This window comes from Lolium rigidum, chromosome 7 (assembly GCF_022539505.1).
Source record: "Lolium rigidum isolate FL_2022 chromosome 7, APGP_CSIRO_Lrig_0.1, whole genome shotgun sequence".
In the NCBI taxonomy this organism is placed as follows: Eukaryota; Viridiplantae; Streptophyta; class Magnoliopsida; order Poales; family Poaceae; genus Lolium; species Lolium rigidum.
The window spans coordinates 33,647,105-33,667,618 of NC_061514.1; the positions used below are offsets into that span (position 1 = coordinate 33,647,105).

A 20,514-nucleotide genomic window follows, 5' to 3' on the forward strand; every position below is an offset into this window, starting at 1 on the left:
ACGAGACGCGTCCCTGCGTCGCCTGGGAAACCTGGGACGCCATTAACGTCGCTTGACCAAAGGTAGGCGATGGGGTTTTAGCCTTCCGAGCCGCTGATTCGTCGGACCCGCGCCGCTTCGCCTCGCTTTTCGTTGTGTCCGGCGTGCCCGGTGCGTCCCCTGTGGGACGGGGACGGGCTCGGGGCACCGGACACTGGACACCGGACACCGTATCAGGCCGCGCCGGACAAAAGTCGGTTTTGAGGGACGCGGCCGGAACGATTTTTTATCTGGTGCACCCCAAATAGCTTTGAATGACGCTTTTGGAAACACGACTGGAGATGCTGTAAGGCTGGTGCCAACGCGGGCTGGAGTGGAGGCGATACCGCCCGCGATGGGACGAGAGGCGGGCGAGACGCTAGCGGCGGGCGGCGGTTCCACAGGTGGCGGTAGGGGGCGGTACCGCCCGCCCGCGTTGGAGGCGAGAGCGGGGCGAGAGAGAGGCGATAGCGGTGCTAGTGGGGACGGTAGGGAGGCGGTAGGGAGGAGAGAGGAAGTGAGAGCTGTCACTATAGCCCATGCACTGGCACCGTGGGGTGAGAATGGGGTGAAAGTGAGGATAAAAACTGACGTGGCGAGGCTACAGTGGGGTGATGCATTGACACCAGCCTAAGCATTCAATATGGGCAGGCCCCGTACTTTACACCGGCGCAAAGCACCTTTCTTTGAAGGAAAACATTACTACTATTGTACTGCGTCTGCGTGTATAAAGCACCTTCAAGTCTCCACGCTCTTGTGAGGCCCGGTGCTCCTTTTTTTTTTTTTAATTCGACGGAGATGCTAGTGGCTCATGTCTTCTCCGCTTCGCTGCTCCCCTTTCCACACCCTGAATTCTTCTTCCTGCGTTGACTCGACAGCTGCTCCTACCAGATCTGATGGAGGCAGCAAAAGACACTTCCCCGGAGGCCTCGATTGCATGGCTGGTGCAAACCATCCTCGCAACCCTCTTGATGGACAAGATGGAGGAGTGGATTCGACAAGTCGGGTTTGGCGATGACATCGACATGCTCAAGTCGGAGATCAGGCGAGTCGAGATAGTGGCTGATGCTGTCATTGGGAGGGCGGCCGAGAACAAGACACTAGCACGATCTCTCGCTCGTGTCAACGAGCTGCTCTACGAGACCGACGATGTTGTGGACGAGCTCGACTACTGCAGGCTTCAACAGCAAATCGAAGGAGGTAAGCGTACTGTATGTAGATCCAGTTTAAGTGTGTAATTGTTACAGTAGTTTCGATATTTTATCGTCCTTCAAACGAAAATTAGGTTTTACTACGGTACTACTTATCTGATGAAATTTAAAACCTTGCTTTCTTTGTCCATGATTCGTTATTCGTTTGGCACAGTTACATGGGACGAACCCGAAGGTGTGTATGGGGCTGAACGAGTCGATGACATATCGATTGGCGACGCTGATACACTGATGAATACCAGTGTTGGCAAACTACGGTCCGTGGTATGGGAACACTTTACGATCACAGAAAAAAATAACGGAAGGCCTGTCAAATCAGTGTGTAGATATTGTGCCAAAGAGTTCACGTGCAAGACCAAGAACGGAACATCATCTATGAACAAGCATGTCAACAAGATTTGTACGAAGAAACCTAGAGCGCATCCACTAGTCCTTTCAAGGTACTTACGAGAATTTACTCTTTACATTGATCGGGACAGTATTAGAAATCGTTTATATGGATTTGCTTGTGACGAGCGGTCAACCGTCGACCATGGGATCTCGTGTATATGCGCACATAATGTTGAATAGGGGAGCAATTTAATAAAACACGTCATGATATCTAAAATCAAAACTGTTTCCTGCTCTCGCCCCTGCGTGGCGATGGGGGGAAACCCTAGGTAGCTGCCGCCGTCGCCAGCCCCCCACCCCTCCTTCCTCCTCCCGCCGCCGCAACTGCGGCCGGGCTCTGCCTGGTCGTTGCCAGCAGCGGCGGGGCCTGCTCATCCCTGGCGTGGTGAATTAGCGAGGGAAGGATCCCCCGGTTGGGTGTGGTGCGCTCGCCGGGCTCCACGACGTGCTGGCTACTCGATGCGCGGCGGTGATGTCTACGGGAGCTTCTATTCTTGTAGACAGTGTTGGGCCTCCAAGAGCAGAGGTTTGTAGAACAGCAGCAAGTTTCCCTTAAGTGGATTACCCAAGGTTTATCGATCTCAGGAGGAAGAGGTCAAAGATATCCCTCTCATGCAACCCTGCAACCACAAAGCAAGAAATCTCTTGTGTCCCCAACACACCTAATAGGTGCACTAGTTCGGCGAAGAGATAGTGAAATACAGGTGGTATGAATAAGTAGTAGCAACGGCACCAGAACAGTGCTTTGCCCAGGACAGTAAACAAGCAGTAGTAACGCAGCAGTAGTAACGCAGTAAAACAGTAAACAAGCAGCGATAGCAGTATTTAGGAACAAGGCCTAGGGATTACACTTTCACTAGTGGACACTCTCAACATTGATCACATAACAGAATAGATAAATGCATACTCTACACTTTTGTTGGATGATGAACACATTGCGTAGGATTACACGAACCCTCAATGCCGGAGTTAACAAGCTCCACAATAATGCTCATATTTTAGTAACCTTTAGTGTAAGATAGATCAAAAGACTAAACCAAGTACTAACATAGCATGCACATTGTCACCTTCATGCATATGTAGGAGGAATAAATCACATCAATATTATCATAGCAATAGTTAACTTCGCCATCTACAAGAGATCATGATCATAGCATAAACCAAGAACCACACGGTGCACACACTAGTCACCTTTACACAGTGCAGGAGGAATAAAACTACTTTAATAACATCACTAGAGTAGCACATAGAATAGTAGTGATACAAAACTCATATGAATCTCAATCATGTAAAGCAGCTCATGAGATTATTGTATTGAGGTACATGGGAGAGAGATGAACCACATAGCTACAGCGGAGCCCTCGGCCTCGGGGGTGGATTACTCCCTCCTCATCATGGAGGCAGCGATGGCGGTGAAGACGGCGGTGGAGACGGCGGTGGAGATGGCTTCGGGGGAAATTCCCCGCCCCGGCAGGGTGCCGGAACAGAGACTTCTGTCCCCCGAATTGGAGTTTCGCGATGTGGCGGCGCCCCTGGAGTCTTTCTGGAGTTTCGTCTTTTCTGTCGATGTTTTTAGGTCACGACGGCTTAAATAGGCGAAGAATCGGAGTCGGAGGGGCCACGGGGTGGTGCCACCATAGGGGGGCGCCCCCCCCCTTGGGCCGCGCGGCCAGGTGGTGTGGGCCCCCTGGCACCCCTCCGACTCTTCTCCGGTGCTCCGGAAGCTTCCGGGAATTATAAGGCCTTCGGTCTTGATTTCGTCCGATTCGAAAATATTTCTTTACTAGGATTTCTGAAACCAAAAACAGCAGAAAACGAGCAATCGGCCTTTCGGCATCTCGTCAATAGGTTAGTTCCGAAAAACACATAAAAATGATATAAAGTGTGAACAAAACATGTTGGTATTGTCATAAAACAAGCATGGAACATCAGAAATTATAGATACGTTGGAGACGTATCAGCATCCCCTAGCTTAGTTCCTACTCGTCCTCGAGTAGGTAAACGATAAAAGATAATTTCGAGGTGACATGCTACCAACATAATCTTAATCATACTATTGTAAAGCATATGAGATGAATGCAGCGATTCAAAACAATGTTAATGCAATGAGTAAACAATTGAATCATATAGCAAAGACTTTTCATGAATAGTACTTTCAAGACAAGCATCAATAAGTCTTGCATAAGAGTTACTCAAAAAGCAATAAATTCAAAGTAAAGACATTGAAGCAACACAACGGAAGATAAAGTTTCAGCAGTTGCTTTCAACTTGTAACATGTATATCTCATGGATAGTTGTCAACATAGAGTAATATAACAAGTACAATATGCAAGTATGTAGGAATCAATGCACAGTTCACACAAGTGTTTGCTTCTTGAGGTGGAGAGAGATAGGTGAACCGACTCAACATAAAAGTAAAAAGAATGGTCCTTCAAAGAGGAAAGCATCGATTGCTATATTTGTGCTAGAGCTTTTATTTTGAAAACATGAAACAATTTTGTCAACGGTAGTAATAAAGCATATGAGTTATGAAAATTATATCTTACAAGTTGCAAGTCTCATGCATAGTATACTAATAGTGCCCGCACCTTGTCCTAATTAACTTGGACTACCGGATCTTTGCAATGCACATGTTTTGACCAAGTGTCACAATGGGGTACCTCCATGCCGCTCTGTACAAAGGTCTAAGGAGAAAGCTCGCATTTTGGATTTCTCGCTTTTGATTATTCTCAACTTAGACATCCATACCGGGACAACATGGACAACAGATAATGGACTCCTCTTTAATGCATAAGCATGTGGCAACGATTATTATTCTCATATGAGATTGAGGATATATGTCCAAACCGAAACTTCCACCATGAATCATGGCTTTAGTTAGCGGCCCAAAGTTCTTCTCTAACAATATGCATGCTCCAACCATGAAGGTGGTAGATCTCTCTTGCTTCAGACAAGACGGACATGCATAGCAACTCACATGATATCCAATAAAGAATAGTTGATGGCGTCCCCAGAAACATGGTTATCGCACAACAAGCAACTTAATAAGAGATAAAGTGCATAAGTACATATTCAATACCACAATAGTTTTTAAGCTATTTGTCCCATGAGCTATATATTGCAAAGGTGAATGATGGAATTTTAAAGGTAGCACTCAAGCAATTTACTTTGGAATGGCGGAGAAATACCATGTAGTAGGTAGGTATGGTGGACACAAATGGCATAGTGGTTGGCTCAAGTATTTTAGATGCATGAGAAGTATTCCCTCTCGATACAAGGCTTAGGCTAGCAAGGTTGTTTGAAACAAACACAAGCATAAACTAGTACATCAAAACTTTACATAAAAGACATATTACAAGCATTATAAGACTATACATCGTCTTCCCTGTTGTTCAAACACCTCACTAGAAAATATCTAGACTCTAGAGAAACCACTCATGCAAACCAAATTTTAACAAGCTCTATGTATTTCATCACTAATAGGTGCAAAGTATATGATGCAAGAGCTTAAACAGGAGCACTACAGATTGCCAAGTATCAAGTTATTCAAGACATCATACCAGTTACTACATGTAGCATTTTCCGTTTCCAACCATATAACAATTAACGAAGCGGTTTCATCCTTCGCCAAGAACATTAAAAGCTAAGAACACATGTGTTCATACGAACCAGCGGAGCGTGTCTCTCTCCCACACAAGTATTTATTCAAACAAAAACAAAAACAAGAAACATACATACGCTCCAAGTAAAGTACATAAGATGTGACCGAATAAAAATATAGTTTCAAGAGAAGAAACCCGATAATTTGTCGATGAAGAAGGGGATGCCTTGGGCATCCCCAAGCTTAGATGCTTGAGTCTTCTTGAAATATGCAGGGATGAACCACCGGGGCATCCCCAAGCTTAGAGCTTTCACTCTCCTTGATCATATTGTATCATCCTCCTCTCTTGACCCTTGAAAACTTCCTCCACACCAAACTCGAAACAAACTTATTAGAGGGTTAGTGCATGACTAAAAATTCACATGTTCAGAGGTGACACAATCATTCTTAACACTTCTGGACATTGCTCAAAACTACTGGAAGGTAATGGAACAAAGAAATCCACCCAACACAGCGAAAGAAGCAATGCGAAATAAAAGGCAGAATCTGTCAAAACAGAACAGTCCGTAAAGACGAATTTTAAAAGGGCACCAGACTTGCTCAAATGAAAATGCTCAAATTGAATGAAAGTTGCGTACATATCTGAGGATCACTCACGTAAATTGGCTTAATTTTCTGAGTTACCTACAGAGAATTAGACCCATATTCGTGACAGACAAAGAAATCTGTTTCTAGCGCAGTAATCCAAATCTAGTACTTACTTTACTATCAAAGACTTTACTTGGCACAACAAAACTCAAAACTAGGATAAGGAGAGGTTGCTACAGTAGTAAACAACTTCCAAGACACAAATATAAAACAAAAATACTGTAGCAAAATAACACATGGGTTATCTCCCAAGAAGTTCTTTCTTTATAGCCATTAAGATGGGCTCAGCAGTTTTAATGTTGTGCTCGCAGGAAATAGTTTTTGGAGCAAAAACAGAGCTTCAAGAGGTAAATTCAAAACAAATTTAAGTCTAACATGCTTCCTATGAAGAGGAATTTTGTACACAAATGAATTCATGAAGAACAAAGTGACAAGCATAAGAGGATAAAACACGAGTAACTTCAAGATTCTCGACATAAAGAGGGGAAACTTAATATTATTAAGATGCATATAACCATATTTCCCTCTCTCATAATAACTTTCAGTAGCATCATTGATGAAATCCACAATATACCCATCACTTAAAACATTCTTATCATGGTTCATATGCATAGAAGTATCATTAAATTTGGCATAAGAAAAGTTATTCTCATTAATAGTAATTGGAGCAAGATTATTATCAAGAATTTGAACATGGTAAACAAATTGCATATTAAGGGAATTGTTTTTGGTAATCCAATCATGACTATGACAAGTTTCATAAGGATAGTTAGAACCTATATCATAGCATTCTTTATAATAATCATCAGAGATCGGGGGCACAGTTGTCATTATAGGAAATAGAATAGTTATCTTTCACAGTCGGTTTATCTGTGTCCACACCATCATTGTTATTAGAAGGAGATGTATCAAGAACATAATGACCAGTAGCTAAAGGATTTTCAAACTCCTCTTCCCCAAGCTTAGAGCTTTCTATATCATTATGGGAGGAAGCATGGATAGTACTGACACTATGGCAATTATTATCATCATTTTCAGAATTAGTTTCCCAGAGATTTGTAATATCGAAAGTAGTGTGCTCATTCAAATCATGATCGCTAATGTATGTAAAGGGCATAGGAAGATCATCGTATTCAGATTCATTGTCACAATAATCATTAGGAGCAACATACTTACGGTTACCTAGAGTTATCTCATTCACGCGGGGATACGCCGTTACCTCTTTCTTTTTATTCTCCTTCTTCTTCTTCTTCTTCTTCTTCGTTCCCTTCTTCTTCTTCTTCTCTTCCTTCTCCTCGTTCCCTTTTTTAGGAGGAAGAGGCTTGAAGGGTGGCTTGTCCGCATAACCTGATTTACTTTCAGAAACAATAGAAGAAACTTGGGAGGATCCCTCCTTTTCATTAATTAGTTGAAAACACACAGCGGTCCTATCATATTTTGGCAAGGTGTCATCTTCTAAAATATTTTGTATGTAAGTATTTGTATGGCTATTATCAATGCAATAAGAAAAACACCCATGCAGGACATCATCAATATCAAGATCACTCATATGTAACAAAGAGATTTTTCTCGACAGTTCTTCACACCCCAAAAATAAAGTAAGTTCATCATGCTGATTAGGAGTAATTTCATCATCACAATACAAATTTGCAGCACTTATTGGGTTCAAATTATCATTGGAGGAGCATTGAAAATTAAAATGACCCACTTCATGGCAAACTTCACAAATAAAAGGATAGAGGGCACAAACTTTTTTACCAAGATCATCTAGAGCCCTAAACCACTTTCTAGTTTTTTCATTAGCATGATGGATACAATATTCATCTTTGATTTGATTAATTCCACAAGGTCTATGTATTCCACAAAAATTAACATGCTTATAGGAAATAACATTCTTAGGAGTTTGAGCATGCTCATTACAATAATTAACAACAATTTCATTCTTCATGCAAGCCTCTTTAAAAGGTTCATGATACTTATCAAAATTCTTTTTAGGCAATTCTAAATGAGAAGCAAAGGCTTTATAAAGATTTGCAGCAACTTGAGAGTCAAGACCATAAGTAGCACTCATATTTCGAAATTTATCGGTATCCATAAAAGTTTCAATGCATTCATAATCATAATTTATACCTGACTCTTTACCTTTGTCGTTCTCCCAATCTTCAGCGTTCTCCTTAATCCGATCAAGAAGATCCGTTTTAAACTCTTCTTTGTTGCGCGTGAATGATCCAGAACAAGTAGCATCCAGCAAGATCTTATCTTGAAAAGAAAGTCTTGCATAGAAATTATCAATGATGATATTACCTGGAAGCTCATGATTGGGGCATTTGAGCATTAAAGACTTCAATCTCTCCCATGCTTGGGCAATACTCTCTCCATCATGAGGCCAGAAATTATATATTCGGTTTCGGTCTTTGTGAATTTCACTTGGAGGATAGAATTTAGAATAAAATAGGGGCACAATATCCTTCCAATCAAGAGAATGCTCATCTTTTAGCAGTTTATGCCAATGCGCCGCTTTACCAGTCAACGACATAGAGAATAATTTCTTCTTCACTTCATCCATAGAGATACCGCACACTTGAATAACCCGCATAATTCATGCAAAAACAGTAAATGATCTCCAGGATGCACAGTTCCATCCCCTTCATAGCGGTTATCCATAACACGTTCAATAATTTTCATAGGTATTTTATATGGGATACTTTTAGTAGGTGCATTTAAAATATCACAAGCATCATTAGAGTTATCGCATATGGGAGATAAAGTGTTATCAGAGCAAATTTTCTCACCTGAAGATGGGAAGCTAAAAAGATTACAAAAACTAGCTTCCCCAAGCTTAGACTTCTCCATAGCATTAGCAGTAATTGCATTCATACTAATAATATCGCTACTAGCATGCGAATAAGGTTCCATTGGTTTTTTAATGTTCACACCAAACAATTCTAAATCAGGAAAAAGATTAAAAAGCTCACTAAATTTTTTGTTGTTTTCCATTATGCCTAACTAGTGTAAACAAGAAACAAAAAGATGCAATTGCAGGATCTAAAGGAAATAGCTTCGAGCACAAACACAATGGCGCCGGAAAAGTACTCGTTACCCGGGACCGGAGTATGAGTGCCTTTTACCTTTCCTCCCCGGCAACGGCGCCGGAAAAGTGCTTGATGTCTACGGGAGCTTCTATTCTTGTAGACAGTTGTTGGGCCTCCAAGAGCGAGAGGTTTGTAGAACAGCGAGCAAGTTTCCCTTAAGTGGATTACCCAAGGTTTATCGATCTCAGGGAGGAAGAGGTCAAAGATATCCCTCTCATGCAACCCTGCAACCACAAAGCAAGAAGTCTCTTGTGTCCCCAACACACCTAATAGGTGCACTAGTTCGGCGAAGAGATAGTGAAATACAGGTGGTATGAATAAGTAGTAGCAACGGCACCAGAACAGTGCTTTGCCCAGGACAGTAAACAAGCAGTAGTAACGCAGCAGTAGTAACGCAGTAAACAAGCAGCGATAGCAGTATTTAGGAACAAGGCCTAGGGATTACACTTTCACTAGTGGACACTCTCAACATTGATCACATAACAGAAATAGATAAATGCATACTCTACACTTTTGTTGGATGATGAACACATTGCGTAGGATTACACGAACCCTCAATGCCGGAGTTAACAAGCTCCACAATAATGCTCATATTTTAGTAACCTTTAGTGTAAGATAGATCAAAAGACTAAACCAAGTACTAACATAGCATGCACACTGTCACCTTCATGCATATGTAGGAGGAATAGATCACATCAATATTATCATAGCAATAGTTAACTTCGCAATCTACAAGAGATCGTGATCATAGCATAAACCAAGAACCACACGGTGCACACACTAGTCACCTTTACACAGTGCAGGAGGAATAAAACTACTTTAATAACATCACTAGAGTAGCACATAGAATAGTAGTGATACAAAACTCATATGAATCTCAATCATGTAAAGCAGCTCATGAGATTATTGTATTGAGGTACATGGGAGAGAGATGAACCACATAGCTACAGCGGAGCCCTCAGCCTCGGTGGTGGATTACTCCCTCCTCATCATGGAGGCAGCGATGGCGGTGAAGACGGCGGTGGAGACGGCGGTGGAGATGGCTCCGGGGGCAATTCCCCGCCCCGGCAGGGTGCCGGAACAGAGACTTCTGTCCCCCGAATTGGAGTTTCGCGATGTGGCGGCGCCCCTGGAGTCTTTCTGGAGTTTCGTCTTTTCTGTCGATGTTTTTAGGTCACGACGGCTTAAATAGGCGAAGAATCGGAGTCGGAGGGGCCACGGGGTGGTGCCACCATAGGGGGCGCGCCCCCTTGGGCGGGCGGCCTGGTGGTGTGGGCCCCCCCTGGCACCCCTCCGACTCTTCTCCGGTGCTCCGGAAGCTTCCAGGAATTATAAGGCCTTCGGTCTTGATTTCGTCCGATTCCGAAAATATTTCTTTACTAGGATTTCTGAAACCAAAAACAGCGGAAAACGAAGAATCGGCCTTTCGGCATCTCGTCAATAGGTTAGTTCCGAAAAACACATAAAAATGATATAAAGTGTGAACAAAACATGTTGGTATTGTCATAAAACAAGCATGGAACATCAGAAATTATAGATACGTTGGAGACGTATCAGGCGGCGTGAGCGGCGCGTGGCGTCGTGAGCGGCGGCGCGGCCTAGGGCATCGGTGGCGTGGCGGACAGCGACCTAGGCGCCGGTCTAGGCGGCGTCCTGGTGATGGTGGTGGTGGCCGACGGTAGCGGGCCATGCCGATGCTGGAGGTGCGAGGTGGGATGGACCAAATGGGCGTAAGCCCTAGGTCGGTCTTCTCATTTCCCTCTCCGTCATCTTGTTTGTCGCTGGTGGAGTGTCGGCTGGTTGCAAGGCGTCTTGCCGCGTAGCCTCGGCCGACCTGGGATGGTGGCGCTGGGCCTGACCTGAAAAATGGTGGCGGTCCTAGGGTCTCTCCTGTGCGAAGATGAAGACCTACATGTGGCCTGCTCTTCTTGATCTGGTCGGAGTGTTGAGTTCCGGAAGGCGCCACCGGCGAATGTAACAGTGCTTCTATTGCCTGGAGTTTGTTGGATCAGGTGGTATTCGGTCGTGCGCACCCATGCTTTTATTCTGACCGTTTGGTTCTGGAGGGAGCGGCGCCAATCTCTGTTCTGTGTTGACATCAAGTGACATTTTGGTCCATGGTAAAGTCGGAAGAAGAGAATATTATGAAGGCTGGATTGAAAGACTAGCTAAGGGAGGTTCAAGTCTCGGCGTTGTTGAGGGACTTGCTTGGAGTTTCGGGCTTCGCAACAGTGGTATGAAAGTGGGGGCGGCAACACAAGTGGAGTTCAAAGTCTTATCTTTTGGGGTGAAAATCCTAGGTCTGGCCTTAACTGGTTGTGCCTAGCAATGACCTTGTTGAAGGTATTGTTTTGAGAGCGGGGACTATCTTAGGCCTATCTTAAGGGTGAAAACCTAAGATCTTTGATCGGGCGACGATAGCGTTGGTGCACTGTTCCCTTCTTGGAGGTGTCGCTTTTGGAGATTCTGAATTTCAGGTGTTGTCTTGATGGTGGATGTATTGTTGTTGCTAGGTCTAGGATTCTGTAGCGGGGCTTTTATTTCTTAGTTTTATTTTTTTCTTTTTTTTAGTTGTGTGCATTCGTACTACCATTAGGGTATTGCGTTATTGCATAGGCTGGGTGTAATTGGTATCTTTTGATATTAATATATTCTCTTTATCGAAAAATAATGTTGAATAGGGTGTGGCTAGACTGAAGATTAACTTAGTGGCCAGATGAAGTCATCAAATTCGAGTTGCGACCTACTACTTCTGTTTCAAAGAATAAGGCGCCCTCGTTTTACGAGCTTTTTGTTTGACCAAAAATTACTTTAAATAGATAAATATTGTTTGTATGAAATTAGCATCATTAAAAAGTGCTTTTCAATACGAATCCAAAGATACTATATACATATAATATAATCAAGATTTTGTTGCTCAATTTTTATGATCAAAGTTCGTCTTGAAATACTTGTGCGCATTATTCCTTGAAACGGAGGTAGTGTGTTGTAACTCATAACTAACACGAATCACGAAAAAAATCGAACGATTCAAAGTTTTTTTCTTAGCGGAAATTCAATTCGGCTCCAGGGTGCGTATGCTCCCTCTACTAAAAATTTATATTTCAAAATGTTGAAAAATTTGAACAAAAAATTCTACATGTATATCTTCATAATATACGTGCGTTCGTCAAGTTTCACGAAAAACCAATATTTTGTGTGGTATATATAAAAAAGAGAAAGTTTATCTTGTGAAAAACATTATTTTTAGCACTAAATTTTGTCTTTTTACACACGTCACATGATAAGTCGATTTTTTATGAAACGACTTTGTGAGCATGTAGCACGTGAAGATGTACGTGCGAACTTTTAGTTTCAATTTTTTCTAAAATTTAAAATGTATGTAAGATGCATTTCGAAATATAGAGAGTATATGGACCCATGTTCCAAAACACCGCTCCCTTTTCTTAGTTGCTTTTCGACTTGTAAGTGACTTGTAAGTGAAATAAATCTCAGTTGCAACTTTATGTGGAATTGAAAAAGAAAAAGCCAGTTGCAATCCCTAACTCATATTAAAAATCACGATGTAGTAGGATGGTGTAGAACTTGACTGTGCACTAAGTATGACAAAATCGTAAGTACTTTCAAGACACCAATTTATTTTAATAAAGAGTGTTTTATTACTTAAAATATTTAAGTATTATATCCGGCCACTTCACAGTTAGGATGTACGCAGCACGTTGTCAGGGTCAGCAAAAGTGCAAAAAATAAGGCACGATACATGAAATCAACATGAATCTGTATCGGCTCCTAAGAGCATCTCCACCCGCGCCACCCAAAGCAATCCAAATAATTCGATTATGTCTGTTTGGGTCCCGCCGGAGACAAAATTTGGATCCGGTTCGGACTTCTAGGCCAGCGCCCAAAGCGGCACAACCTATTCGATCGGTGGCCATTTTGGCCCGTTGGCCACAAACAACAAAATTAATTGAATTGAAATGAAAACTAAAATCACCAGTAAATTAGAAAAAATATTTCATTCATTCAAAATTAATTTAAATACGAAAAAAACTAACCCCTAGTTTCCAGGGCTGCCATCTCCTTCGTCGTCGGAGACGAGGTCGACGAACGGCGGTGGCGTCTAGGCCCCTGTTGTGCCCACTCAGGGATCGACTGCGGCATCTACTGCAGCGGGTGTGGCACGTACTGCAGTGAAGTCATCGGCGGCACCATCTGGCCGTTCGATGCGGCCTACGGCGACGTGTGCGATGGTAGTGGTGGTGGCGGTGGAAGAGAGGCCATGTGCTCGGCCACCATGCCCGTAGCCGGGCGACCCCGTCCAGGCCGTCCCACGTCCACTTTGCGTCCTCCTCGGCCTTGCACTGCTCGATGGCGGAAGCGATCACAGCAGGACGTGTGTCGTTGTTGTTGTCCTCCTCCTCATCGTCCTTGCTGGCCGAGGCTGCGAGGATGGCGTACGCCTCGTCAGGCTGGAAGTCCCGGACCTCACTAATCGCTCGACGGGCCTCGCGCTCCCCCGCCAGAAGGGTGCGGTGAAAATTGGCCCGTTGGTATGCGCACTCGTACCGCATTACCGACGGGAGCCGCTGGATGCGGGGGCACATCTCGTCCTCTAGTGCGTGGTTTTACGTCGGCACGGGTCTGCCTGTGCCCACTGCCTCTGGCGCTCCAGTAGAGGCACATTGGCATGTCGCGTTCCTGTAGCAGCGGTGGCTGGTAGTGTGCCAATGTCGCAGCGGATTTCTGTCGCCCTTGGATGCGGTAGAAGATTTCTTCAGCGTACAGGTAGTCAACATGGCGAAGACGTCCCGACGACAACGCCGTGACAAGGGGCCGCCCTCGGTGTCGTTGGTCATCTTCTTCATCGGGGTCGGTGGTTGCGTCGGTGATGGTTTACTGGCAATGGCACTGGCCGTGAGAGTGGGGAGGAGAGAAGGGCCGAGAGTTGGTTTAAGTAGCCCTGGCCATCAATGCCGTCGTAGGCACAGGCAGCTTCTGCATCAACGGCCATGGATGTTGCCGCCGATCAGCCTTCTGTCGTTGGGTCTCTTCCATGCGGGCCTACGGTAGACGCGGGAGGACACGCGCACTGTCAGCGCATTCTCATCCGTTCCCCAAATTTGGTGGACGGATGGGTTGCTCCGGATGGGTCGGTCTGTTTGTGCCGAACCGTTGCAGCGTGTGCGGCTTGTCCACCTGTCCGTGCAGACCGTTTCAGACGGGCCAGGACTGGATGGAGATGCCCCGAGGGGAAGGATGTTGAATCATGAGATTATGCTTCTACCCATGTTGGATTGTAAAGTCCGTCGCCGTGTCCTCCAACCATGTAGATGCAAGATACAAGGCAATGGGTGGGAAGCGTTGTACCCTATTGTGGGCCGCTGTTATGCGTTAATATATGCAGGAAGAGGCCCATGTTGTGGCTTACAATCTAGGGTTTGTTACAGGCTAACAACATAGGATCTTATCCCTTATAATCTCGAGATAGATCGATACAAGGTAGTTACAGCCTTGGTGTGTACACCAGGTACTAATAGTAGATACCTCCGTAAAGAGGTCGGGGTTCTCATATGCTAAAGAGACAACCACGAACGAAGCAAAGTGATGCATCGGTAGATAATCCGCATATGAAATAAATTTTGTTATTAAAAACCTCGTCATTTGTACACAGCTAAAGCAACCAGATACGACTGCCGGCTATGACCGCCGAGGTTGTAGAAAGATATCCCAGTTCGCAGCAATAGCTAGGAGGATGCTTGCAATTGCCGGCCAACAATATTTGCTCTTGTGTTTGCAATAGGCGCGAGCGTCCTTTCGTATTCGATCACGGCCAGACTAGTTACTGTGCATACGTTGATTTCATTTAGGGTGCGCGGAGTGATGGGAGCGACCAATGAACATGAGGACAACTTATATCTCCCAAATAGACCTGACGATCAGGCTTCAACTGAACTGATACAACGTTTTTGAATTCTTAAAATGGGTAAAATGTGGCACATATTTGACTAAATGGGGTAAGAGGGGAGGATTTCTACTAAATGGGGTAAATGTTGTCACCCCCAAGTTTACCATTTATGACAGAAATTACTCAAGTTAACACAAATTATTTCTAATTACCCTAGCGGGTATCTATGTCGGTTCCTGTTCAACGCTCACTTGGGCCCCGATAATCGGGCCGCCTAAGGTGAATAACGATTGGGCCAGGCGCTGATGGGCCAGGCCTATCAGCGCGGGGCCACATTAGGATTTTTTTGGGTTGAATAGGTTATTCCGGTTTTCTACTGTTTTTTGCCGGTTTCTTAGTTTTAATTCGGTTTTTTGTTGGCTTTTCAGCCTTTTTCATGAGTTTTTTGAACTTTTTAAAATTTTGAATAATTTTCAACTTTGAACAATTTTAAAGTTTGAAAAAAATTTAAGTTTGAAAAAAATTCAATTTTGAACTTTTTTCAAGTTTATTTTTTTCGGGTTTGAGTTTTTTTAATGTTTTAAAGTTTTGAACTTTTTTCAATTTAGAACATTTTTCGGATATCTATATTTTTAAAATTTTGAATTAACTTAATCTCAACTATTTTTGTGTTTGAACTTTTTCAGACTTAAGTTTTTTCAAATTTAAATAGTATTTAAATCTAAATAGAAAAAAGAAGAAAATAGAGATAATCCGTACCTGTTATCGCGCCGCTTAAGGCGGGACATAGGAGCCCCGATATCTATAATATCGCTCTATACTAGTGTGGCCTGTTGCAAGTGTGATGTGGGCCCTGATTTCATGTATTCAATGATCTGATGGCAAAAGAAATCATCAACTCGAAGTATTATTCAATATTTAGGCCTGGTTGGATAGTTTCCTTATTTGTTATTCTGGAATTTCCTTTGTGTTTTGTTTTTGTCGGAACTAGCTCCTCCGTTTTCTCTTCCATTCTCGTTTGGAGTATTCCGTTTTCGTTTCTTTTGTGTATCCTTTTTTTCTGCCCGTTTCTTTTTTTTTCTCGGAAAATGGTCGAATAGTTTCCTCTTAGTTTTCAACCCTATTGTCGAGGTTTTTCACCGCCATTGCTAGTTTGGATCATATCTAGATTATTTTTTAACCACCTTCGTAATCCATCGGGGGCAATAAGATCAGAAGACATGATGTATAGCTTTTTTACCTGTTGAGGGGGCATGAACCTGGTTATATCATGCTTATCCTTATTACCCTACTGTAATTGGTTTAATAAACCGTCCCATTGTGGTAATTCTAATAGACAATTCACGTCTTCTTTTTCTTATTGTAGCACTGGTGATGGTACTGCAAATGCAACACCTACTGTAATTTGTGATTCATCCATCAGAAAACGAAGGAGAGTGGATGAGTTAGCACAAACCACTGCATGTAATACGCACAACCCTTGGGACAAGGCTACATTATCAAATAGGATACGAAAATATACTAGTCAGTTACAAGAAATCCGAGAGGAAGTGAGTGAGGCTCTCAAGCTACATGGATTAGACTTAGCTTCCAATTCAAAGCACCATCGGGGTATATCCTTAGATCAGCAACTAAGGACATCGAGTCTTGTTCCAAGAAAAGTGTATGGAAGAGTTGCAGAAAAGGACTCCATTATAAAGATGATAACAGACGAAAGATATGATGGTGTAGTTGTTCTGCCTATCGTAGGCATTGCAGGTGTTGGCAAAACAACTCTTGCTCAACTTGTATACAATGATCCAGATGTAGAAGCTCAATTTGACCACAGGGTATGGGTTTGTATGTCTCACAACTTTGACGAAGTGAGTCTGACAAGAGAGATATTAGACTCTATTTCTCGAGAAAGGCATGGAGAAATAAACTGTTTTGCGAAGCTTCAGGAGATCTTGAAGAATCATGCCAACTCAAAGAGACTTCTACTTATTTTAGATAATGTATGGAATGACAAGAACGATATCCAATGGGGCAAAATGCTAGTTCCTCTGGTATCGACTCGTGGGAAGGGTAATGTGATTCTAGTGACAACTAGAAATATGACGGTTGCCAAAAGGTTAGGGACCATCAAACCAGTCAAGTTAGATGCTCTGGCAAATGATGACTTTTGGTTATTGTTCAAATCATGTGCATTTGGTTATGAGAACCATGAGGAGCATGAAAGTATAAGTATCATCGGGCAGAAAATAGCTGCCAAGTTAAAGGGCAACCCATTAGCAGCTGTATCTACAGGAGAACTATTAAGGAAGAAACTTAACATTGGTTACTGGACAAACATTCTAGAGAACAACGACTGGAAATCCATGCAGCTCAGTAGAGGAATCATGTCTGCTCTGAAGCTTAGCTATGATCAACTTCCCTACCATTTACAACAGTGTTTCTCGTATTGCGCTATATTCCCTGACAGTTATCAATTTCTTGGTGAGGAGTTGGTCAGTTTTTGGATAGCACAGAGATTTGTGAAGTATAACAACTCTAGCCAGAGTCCGGAGGGGATAGGATGGAGCTATCTGATTGATTTGGTCAACCTGGGCTTCCTTCAAGAAGTTGAAAGAGAAGAACCCTATCTAGGTAGTCAAGCTCTATATGCCGTGTGCGGAATCATGCATGATTTTGCTATGATGGTTTCAAGGGATGACTGTGCAAGTATATGTGGTTTGCAGCGCAACAAAATGTCTCAAAATCTACGGCATTTGTCGATAGTTACTGAATCTTCATACAACAAAGATAGGCATGGGGAGTTTGAAGAAAATCTGAGAAATGCAATTACATCAGTTAGCAAGTTGAGGACATTGGTGTTACTTGGGCACTATGACTCTTTCTTCTTACAACTGTTCCAAGAAATATTTCGAAAGGCACATAATGTACGTGTGCTGCAGATGTCTGCAGCATCTTCTGATATTCTGAAACGTGGGTATGATGAGGTGGATGGGGCTCTTCCTCAAGTTTTGAGTAAGCTGTACCATCTTCAAGTATTAAACGTCGGCTCATACACTGATCCTATTATACCTGATGGTATTGACAATCTTGTTAGCCTCCGACATCTTGTTGTGCACAAAGGAGTATACTCTGCCATTGCTACCATTGATAGCATGACATCATTTGACGAGCTACATGGTTTTAAGTTCAAAATTTCTAGTGGCTTTGAGATGACACGATCCCAAACCATTAGCCACTTTGTACAAGATTCAGTGCATCAGCTAGATAATGTCAAAAATATGAAGGAGGTTTATGAGGCAGTACTTAAAAAAAACGAGCTCTTGGAGAAACTGCACTTATCCTGGAAGGGATCTTCAACGGGAATAAGCGTGGAGCTCTTGCCAATGGCAATGGAGGAATGCGGCTCAAGTTCTGAGCCTTGTATGGGCACAGCAGGAGAGGTGCTTGGGGGTCTTGAACCACGTCGGCACATAAAGACCCTCCAGATATCTGGGTACAGTGATGCTACCTCACCAACTGGGCTTGACAGCAATATCTCGGTTACCTCCTTGCTGACAATTCATCTATACGGTTGCGGAGAGTGGCAAATGCTTCCATATTTTGAAAGGTTTCCCAATCTAAAAGCACTGGTACTGAGTAACCTGCAGAAAGTAATAGAAATATTGGTTCCATCACTAGAGGAGCTAGTTTTATTTGACATGCCAAAGTTGGAGAGATGTTTGTGCACTTCCGTGGAGGGTATGAACTCTAGATTAACAGCACTGCAGATCGAGGAGTGCCATTCACTGAAGGAGTTTGATCTGTTTGAGAACGATGATAATTCCGACAGCAGGCGGAGGTCATGGTTGCCTTGTCTTAGAAAATTAATTCTGCGTGATTGCCCTGAACTGAAAGTGTTGAAGCCTCTTCCACCTGCAGTCACCGTTTCTGTTTTACACATCAGTGGAGTTTCAACACTTCCGAGTATGAAGGGGTCATTCAGTGGACAGTTACATATTGGGTATATTGATGAGGAAGAGGATGGATGCAATTATACTGATGAATCTTCTGATGAGTTGAGGATACTGGATGACAAATTTTTGGCTTTCCATAATCTGATAAACCTCAAATCGATGATAATAATGGGTTTGCGGAATCTAACTTATTTCTCGCTGAAAGGTTTTAGTCATCTCGTCTCTTTGAAAAGTTTGGAAATAAGCACGTGCGAACAACTTTTCTCTTTAGATTTGATGCCACAGCATACCCTTGAAGATATGTCAGCTGTGAACTTCAGGGCCTTCCCGTGTCTTGAAAGTCTCAGTATCACATCATGTGGAATAGCAGGGAAGTGGCTATCTCTGTTGTTGCGACATGCCCCGGACCTAGAGGAATTGGAATTACTGAAGTTATTTTCGATAGAAGAGGGAGAGTCGTCATCAGCAGAGCAAGATGACACATTGACAGGGTTAGCTCAAGACGGCCTCATGCACATTCTTCCAGTAAATCTCATCTCCTCTCTCAAGAAGATAACTATTAAGTGGTGCCCTCGTCTAACATTTAACTGGAGGGAAGAAGGCTTTTCTGGTTTCACCTCTCTTCAGGAGTTAAACGTTCGGGGATGCCCCAAGCTGTTCTCGTCTTCGGTGCATAAAGCCCGAAATGATGACCAGGCAGACGGAAGATGGATCCTCCCGACATCACTTGAAGATTTTGAGGCATCACTGGAAGAGTCTGAGATTTCTCAAGACTGTTCCAAAAGAACTACGCTGCAACCATGCTTTCCGGGTGATCTCACCAGCCTTAAAAAGTTATGTATACAGCTCAACCAAGGTTTGGAAAATCTACAGCTACACTCATGCACGGCACTGGAAGAACTAACACTTGAAGCCTGTGCATCGCTCAGTGTACTAGAGGGCTTGCAATCCATTGGCAGCCTCAGGCATTTGGCAGTATCCTTCTGTCATGGCTTGCCTCCATTGTTGGAGTGCTTTTCAAGTCAGGGCTATGAACTATGCTCTCGGCTGGAATCGCTTAAGATCGATGACCCATCTGTTATTACCAACTCATTCTGCGAGCGCCTCACCTCCCTCCAATGCCTAACACTTGGATACATGGTGCTAACAGAGGAGCAAGGTAGATCCCTTGTGCTCCTTAAGTCCCTGCAACTCCTCGAATTTTTTTGTTGGCCTGATTTCCAAGATCTTCCTGCGGGGTTGCACCTCCTTCCTTCCCTCAAGTGGTTGAGGATATGCTATTGTCAGGGCATCTCAAGGCTGCCGGAATCAGGTCTCCCGCACTCGCTGGAAGAACTGGAACTCAAAGAATGCACAAAGGAGCTTGCTGATCAATGCAGCCTGCTAGCAACAAACAAGCTAAGGGTCAAAATTGTTGATTGTACTTACTAATTCATGCACACCTTGGTAAGCACATATTTCTACACACGCAACATGTATCGCTGGGTTGCTTACGAGGAAATCGTGGTTCCCCAGGTAAATGTGCAGTGTGCTCGTTCCAGAACGAACAGTCTATCATTCAAGATCTTCAACATATATCATGCAAACTGATAAGCCTGTATGCTTCGATGTTCATTGTTCGCTATTCGTTATTCATCTCGTCTTAAATCCAACCTGAGATGCCAGTTAATAGTCATCAGAAAATTTGGAAGATGAAGATCCC

The 20,514-nt window shown here is 43.4% G+C and overlaps 1 protein-coding gene across 1 annotated transcript; it reads left to right on the top strand.

Annotated features, from left to right (window-relative positions):
* The first annotated feature begins 914 nt into the window (after positions 1 to 914).
* Positions 915 to 20,243, top strand: LOC124671160 (putative disease resistance protein RGA1). The gene is made up of 3 exons (XM_047207574.1): positions 915 to 1,218; positions 1,384 to 1,669; positions 16,232 to 20,243. Exons 1-3 carry the CDS (start codon positions 915 to 917, stop codon positions 20,241 to 20,243), a joined length of 4,602 nt encoding a protein of 1,533 aa, XP_047063530.1.
* The last annotated feature ends 271 nt before the right edge of the window (positions 20,244 to 20,514 follow it).

What these genes read in the sequence shown, in the direction of transcription:
- LOC124671160 (XM_047207574.1), top strand. Translation starts at nt 915, where the DNA reads ATGGAGGCAGCAAAAGACACTTCCCCGGAGGCCTCGATTGCATGGCTG. An exon ending in TCAACAGCAAATCGAAGGAG is followed by an intron (nt 1,219 to 1,383) that starts GTAAGCGTACTG and finishes CGTTTGGCACAG; the next exon opens with TTACATGGGACGAACCCGAA. An exon ending in CATCCACTAGTCCTTTCAAG is followed by an intron (nt 1,670 to 16,231) that starts GTACTTACGAGA and finishes TTCTTATTGTAG; the next exon opens with CACTGGTGATGGTACTGCAA.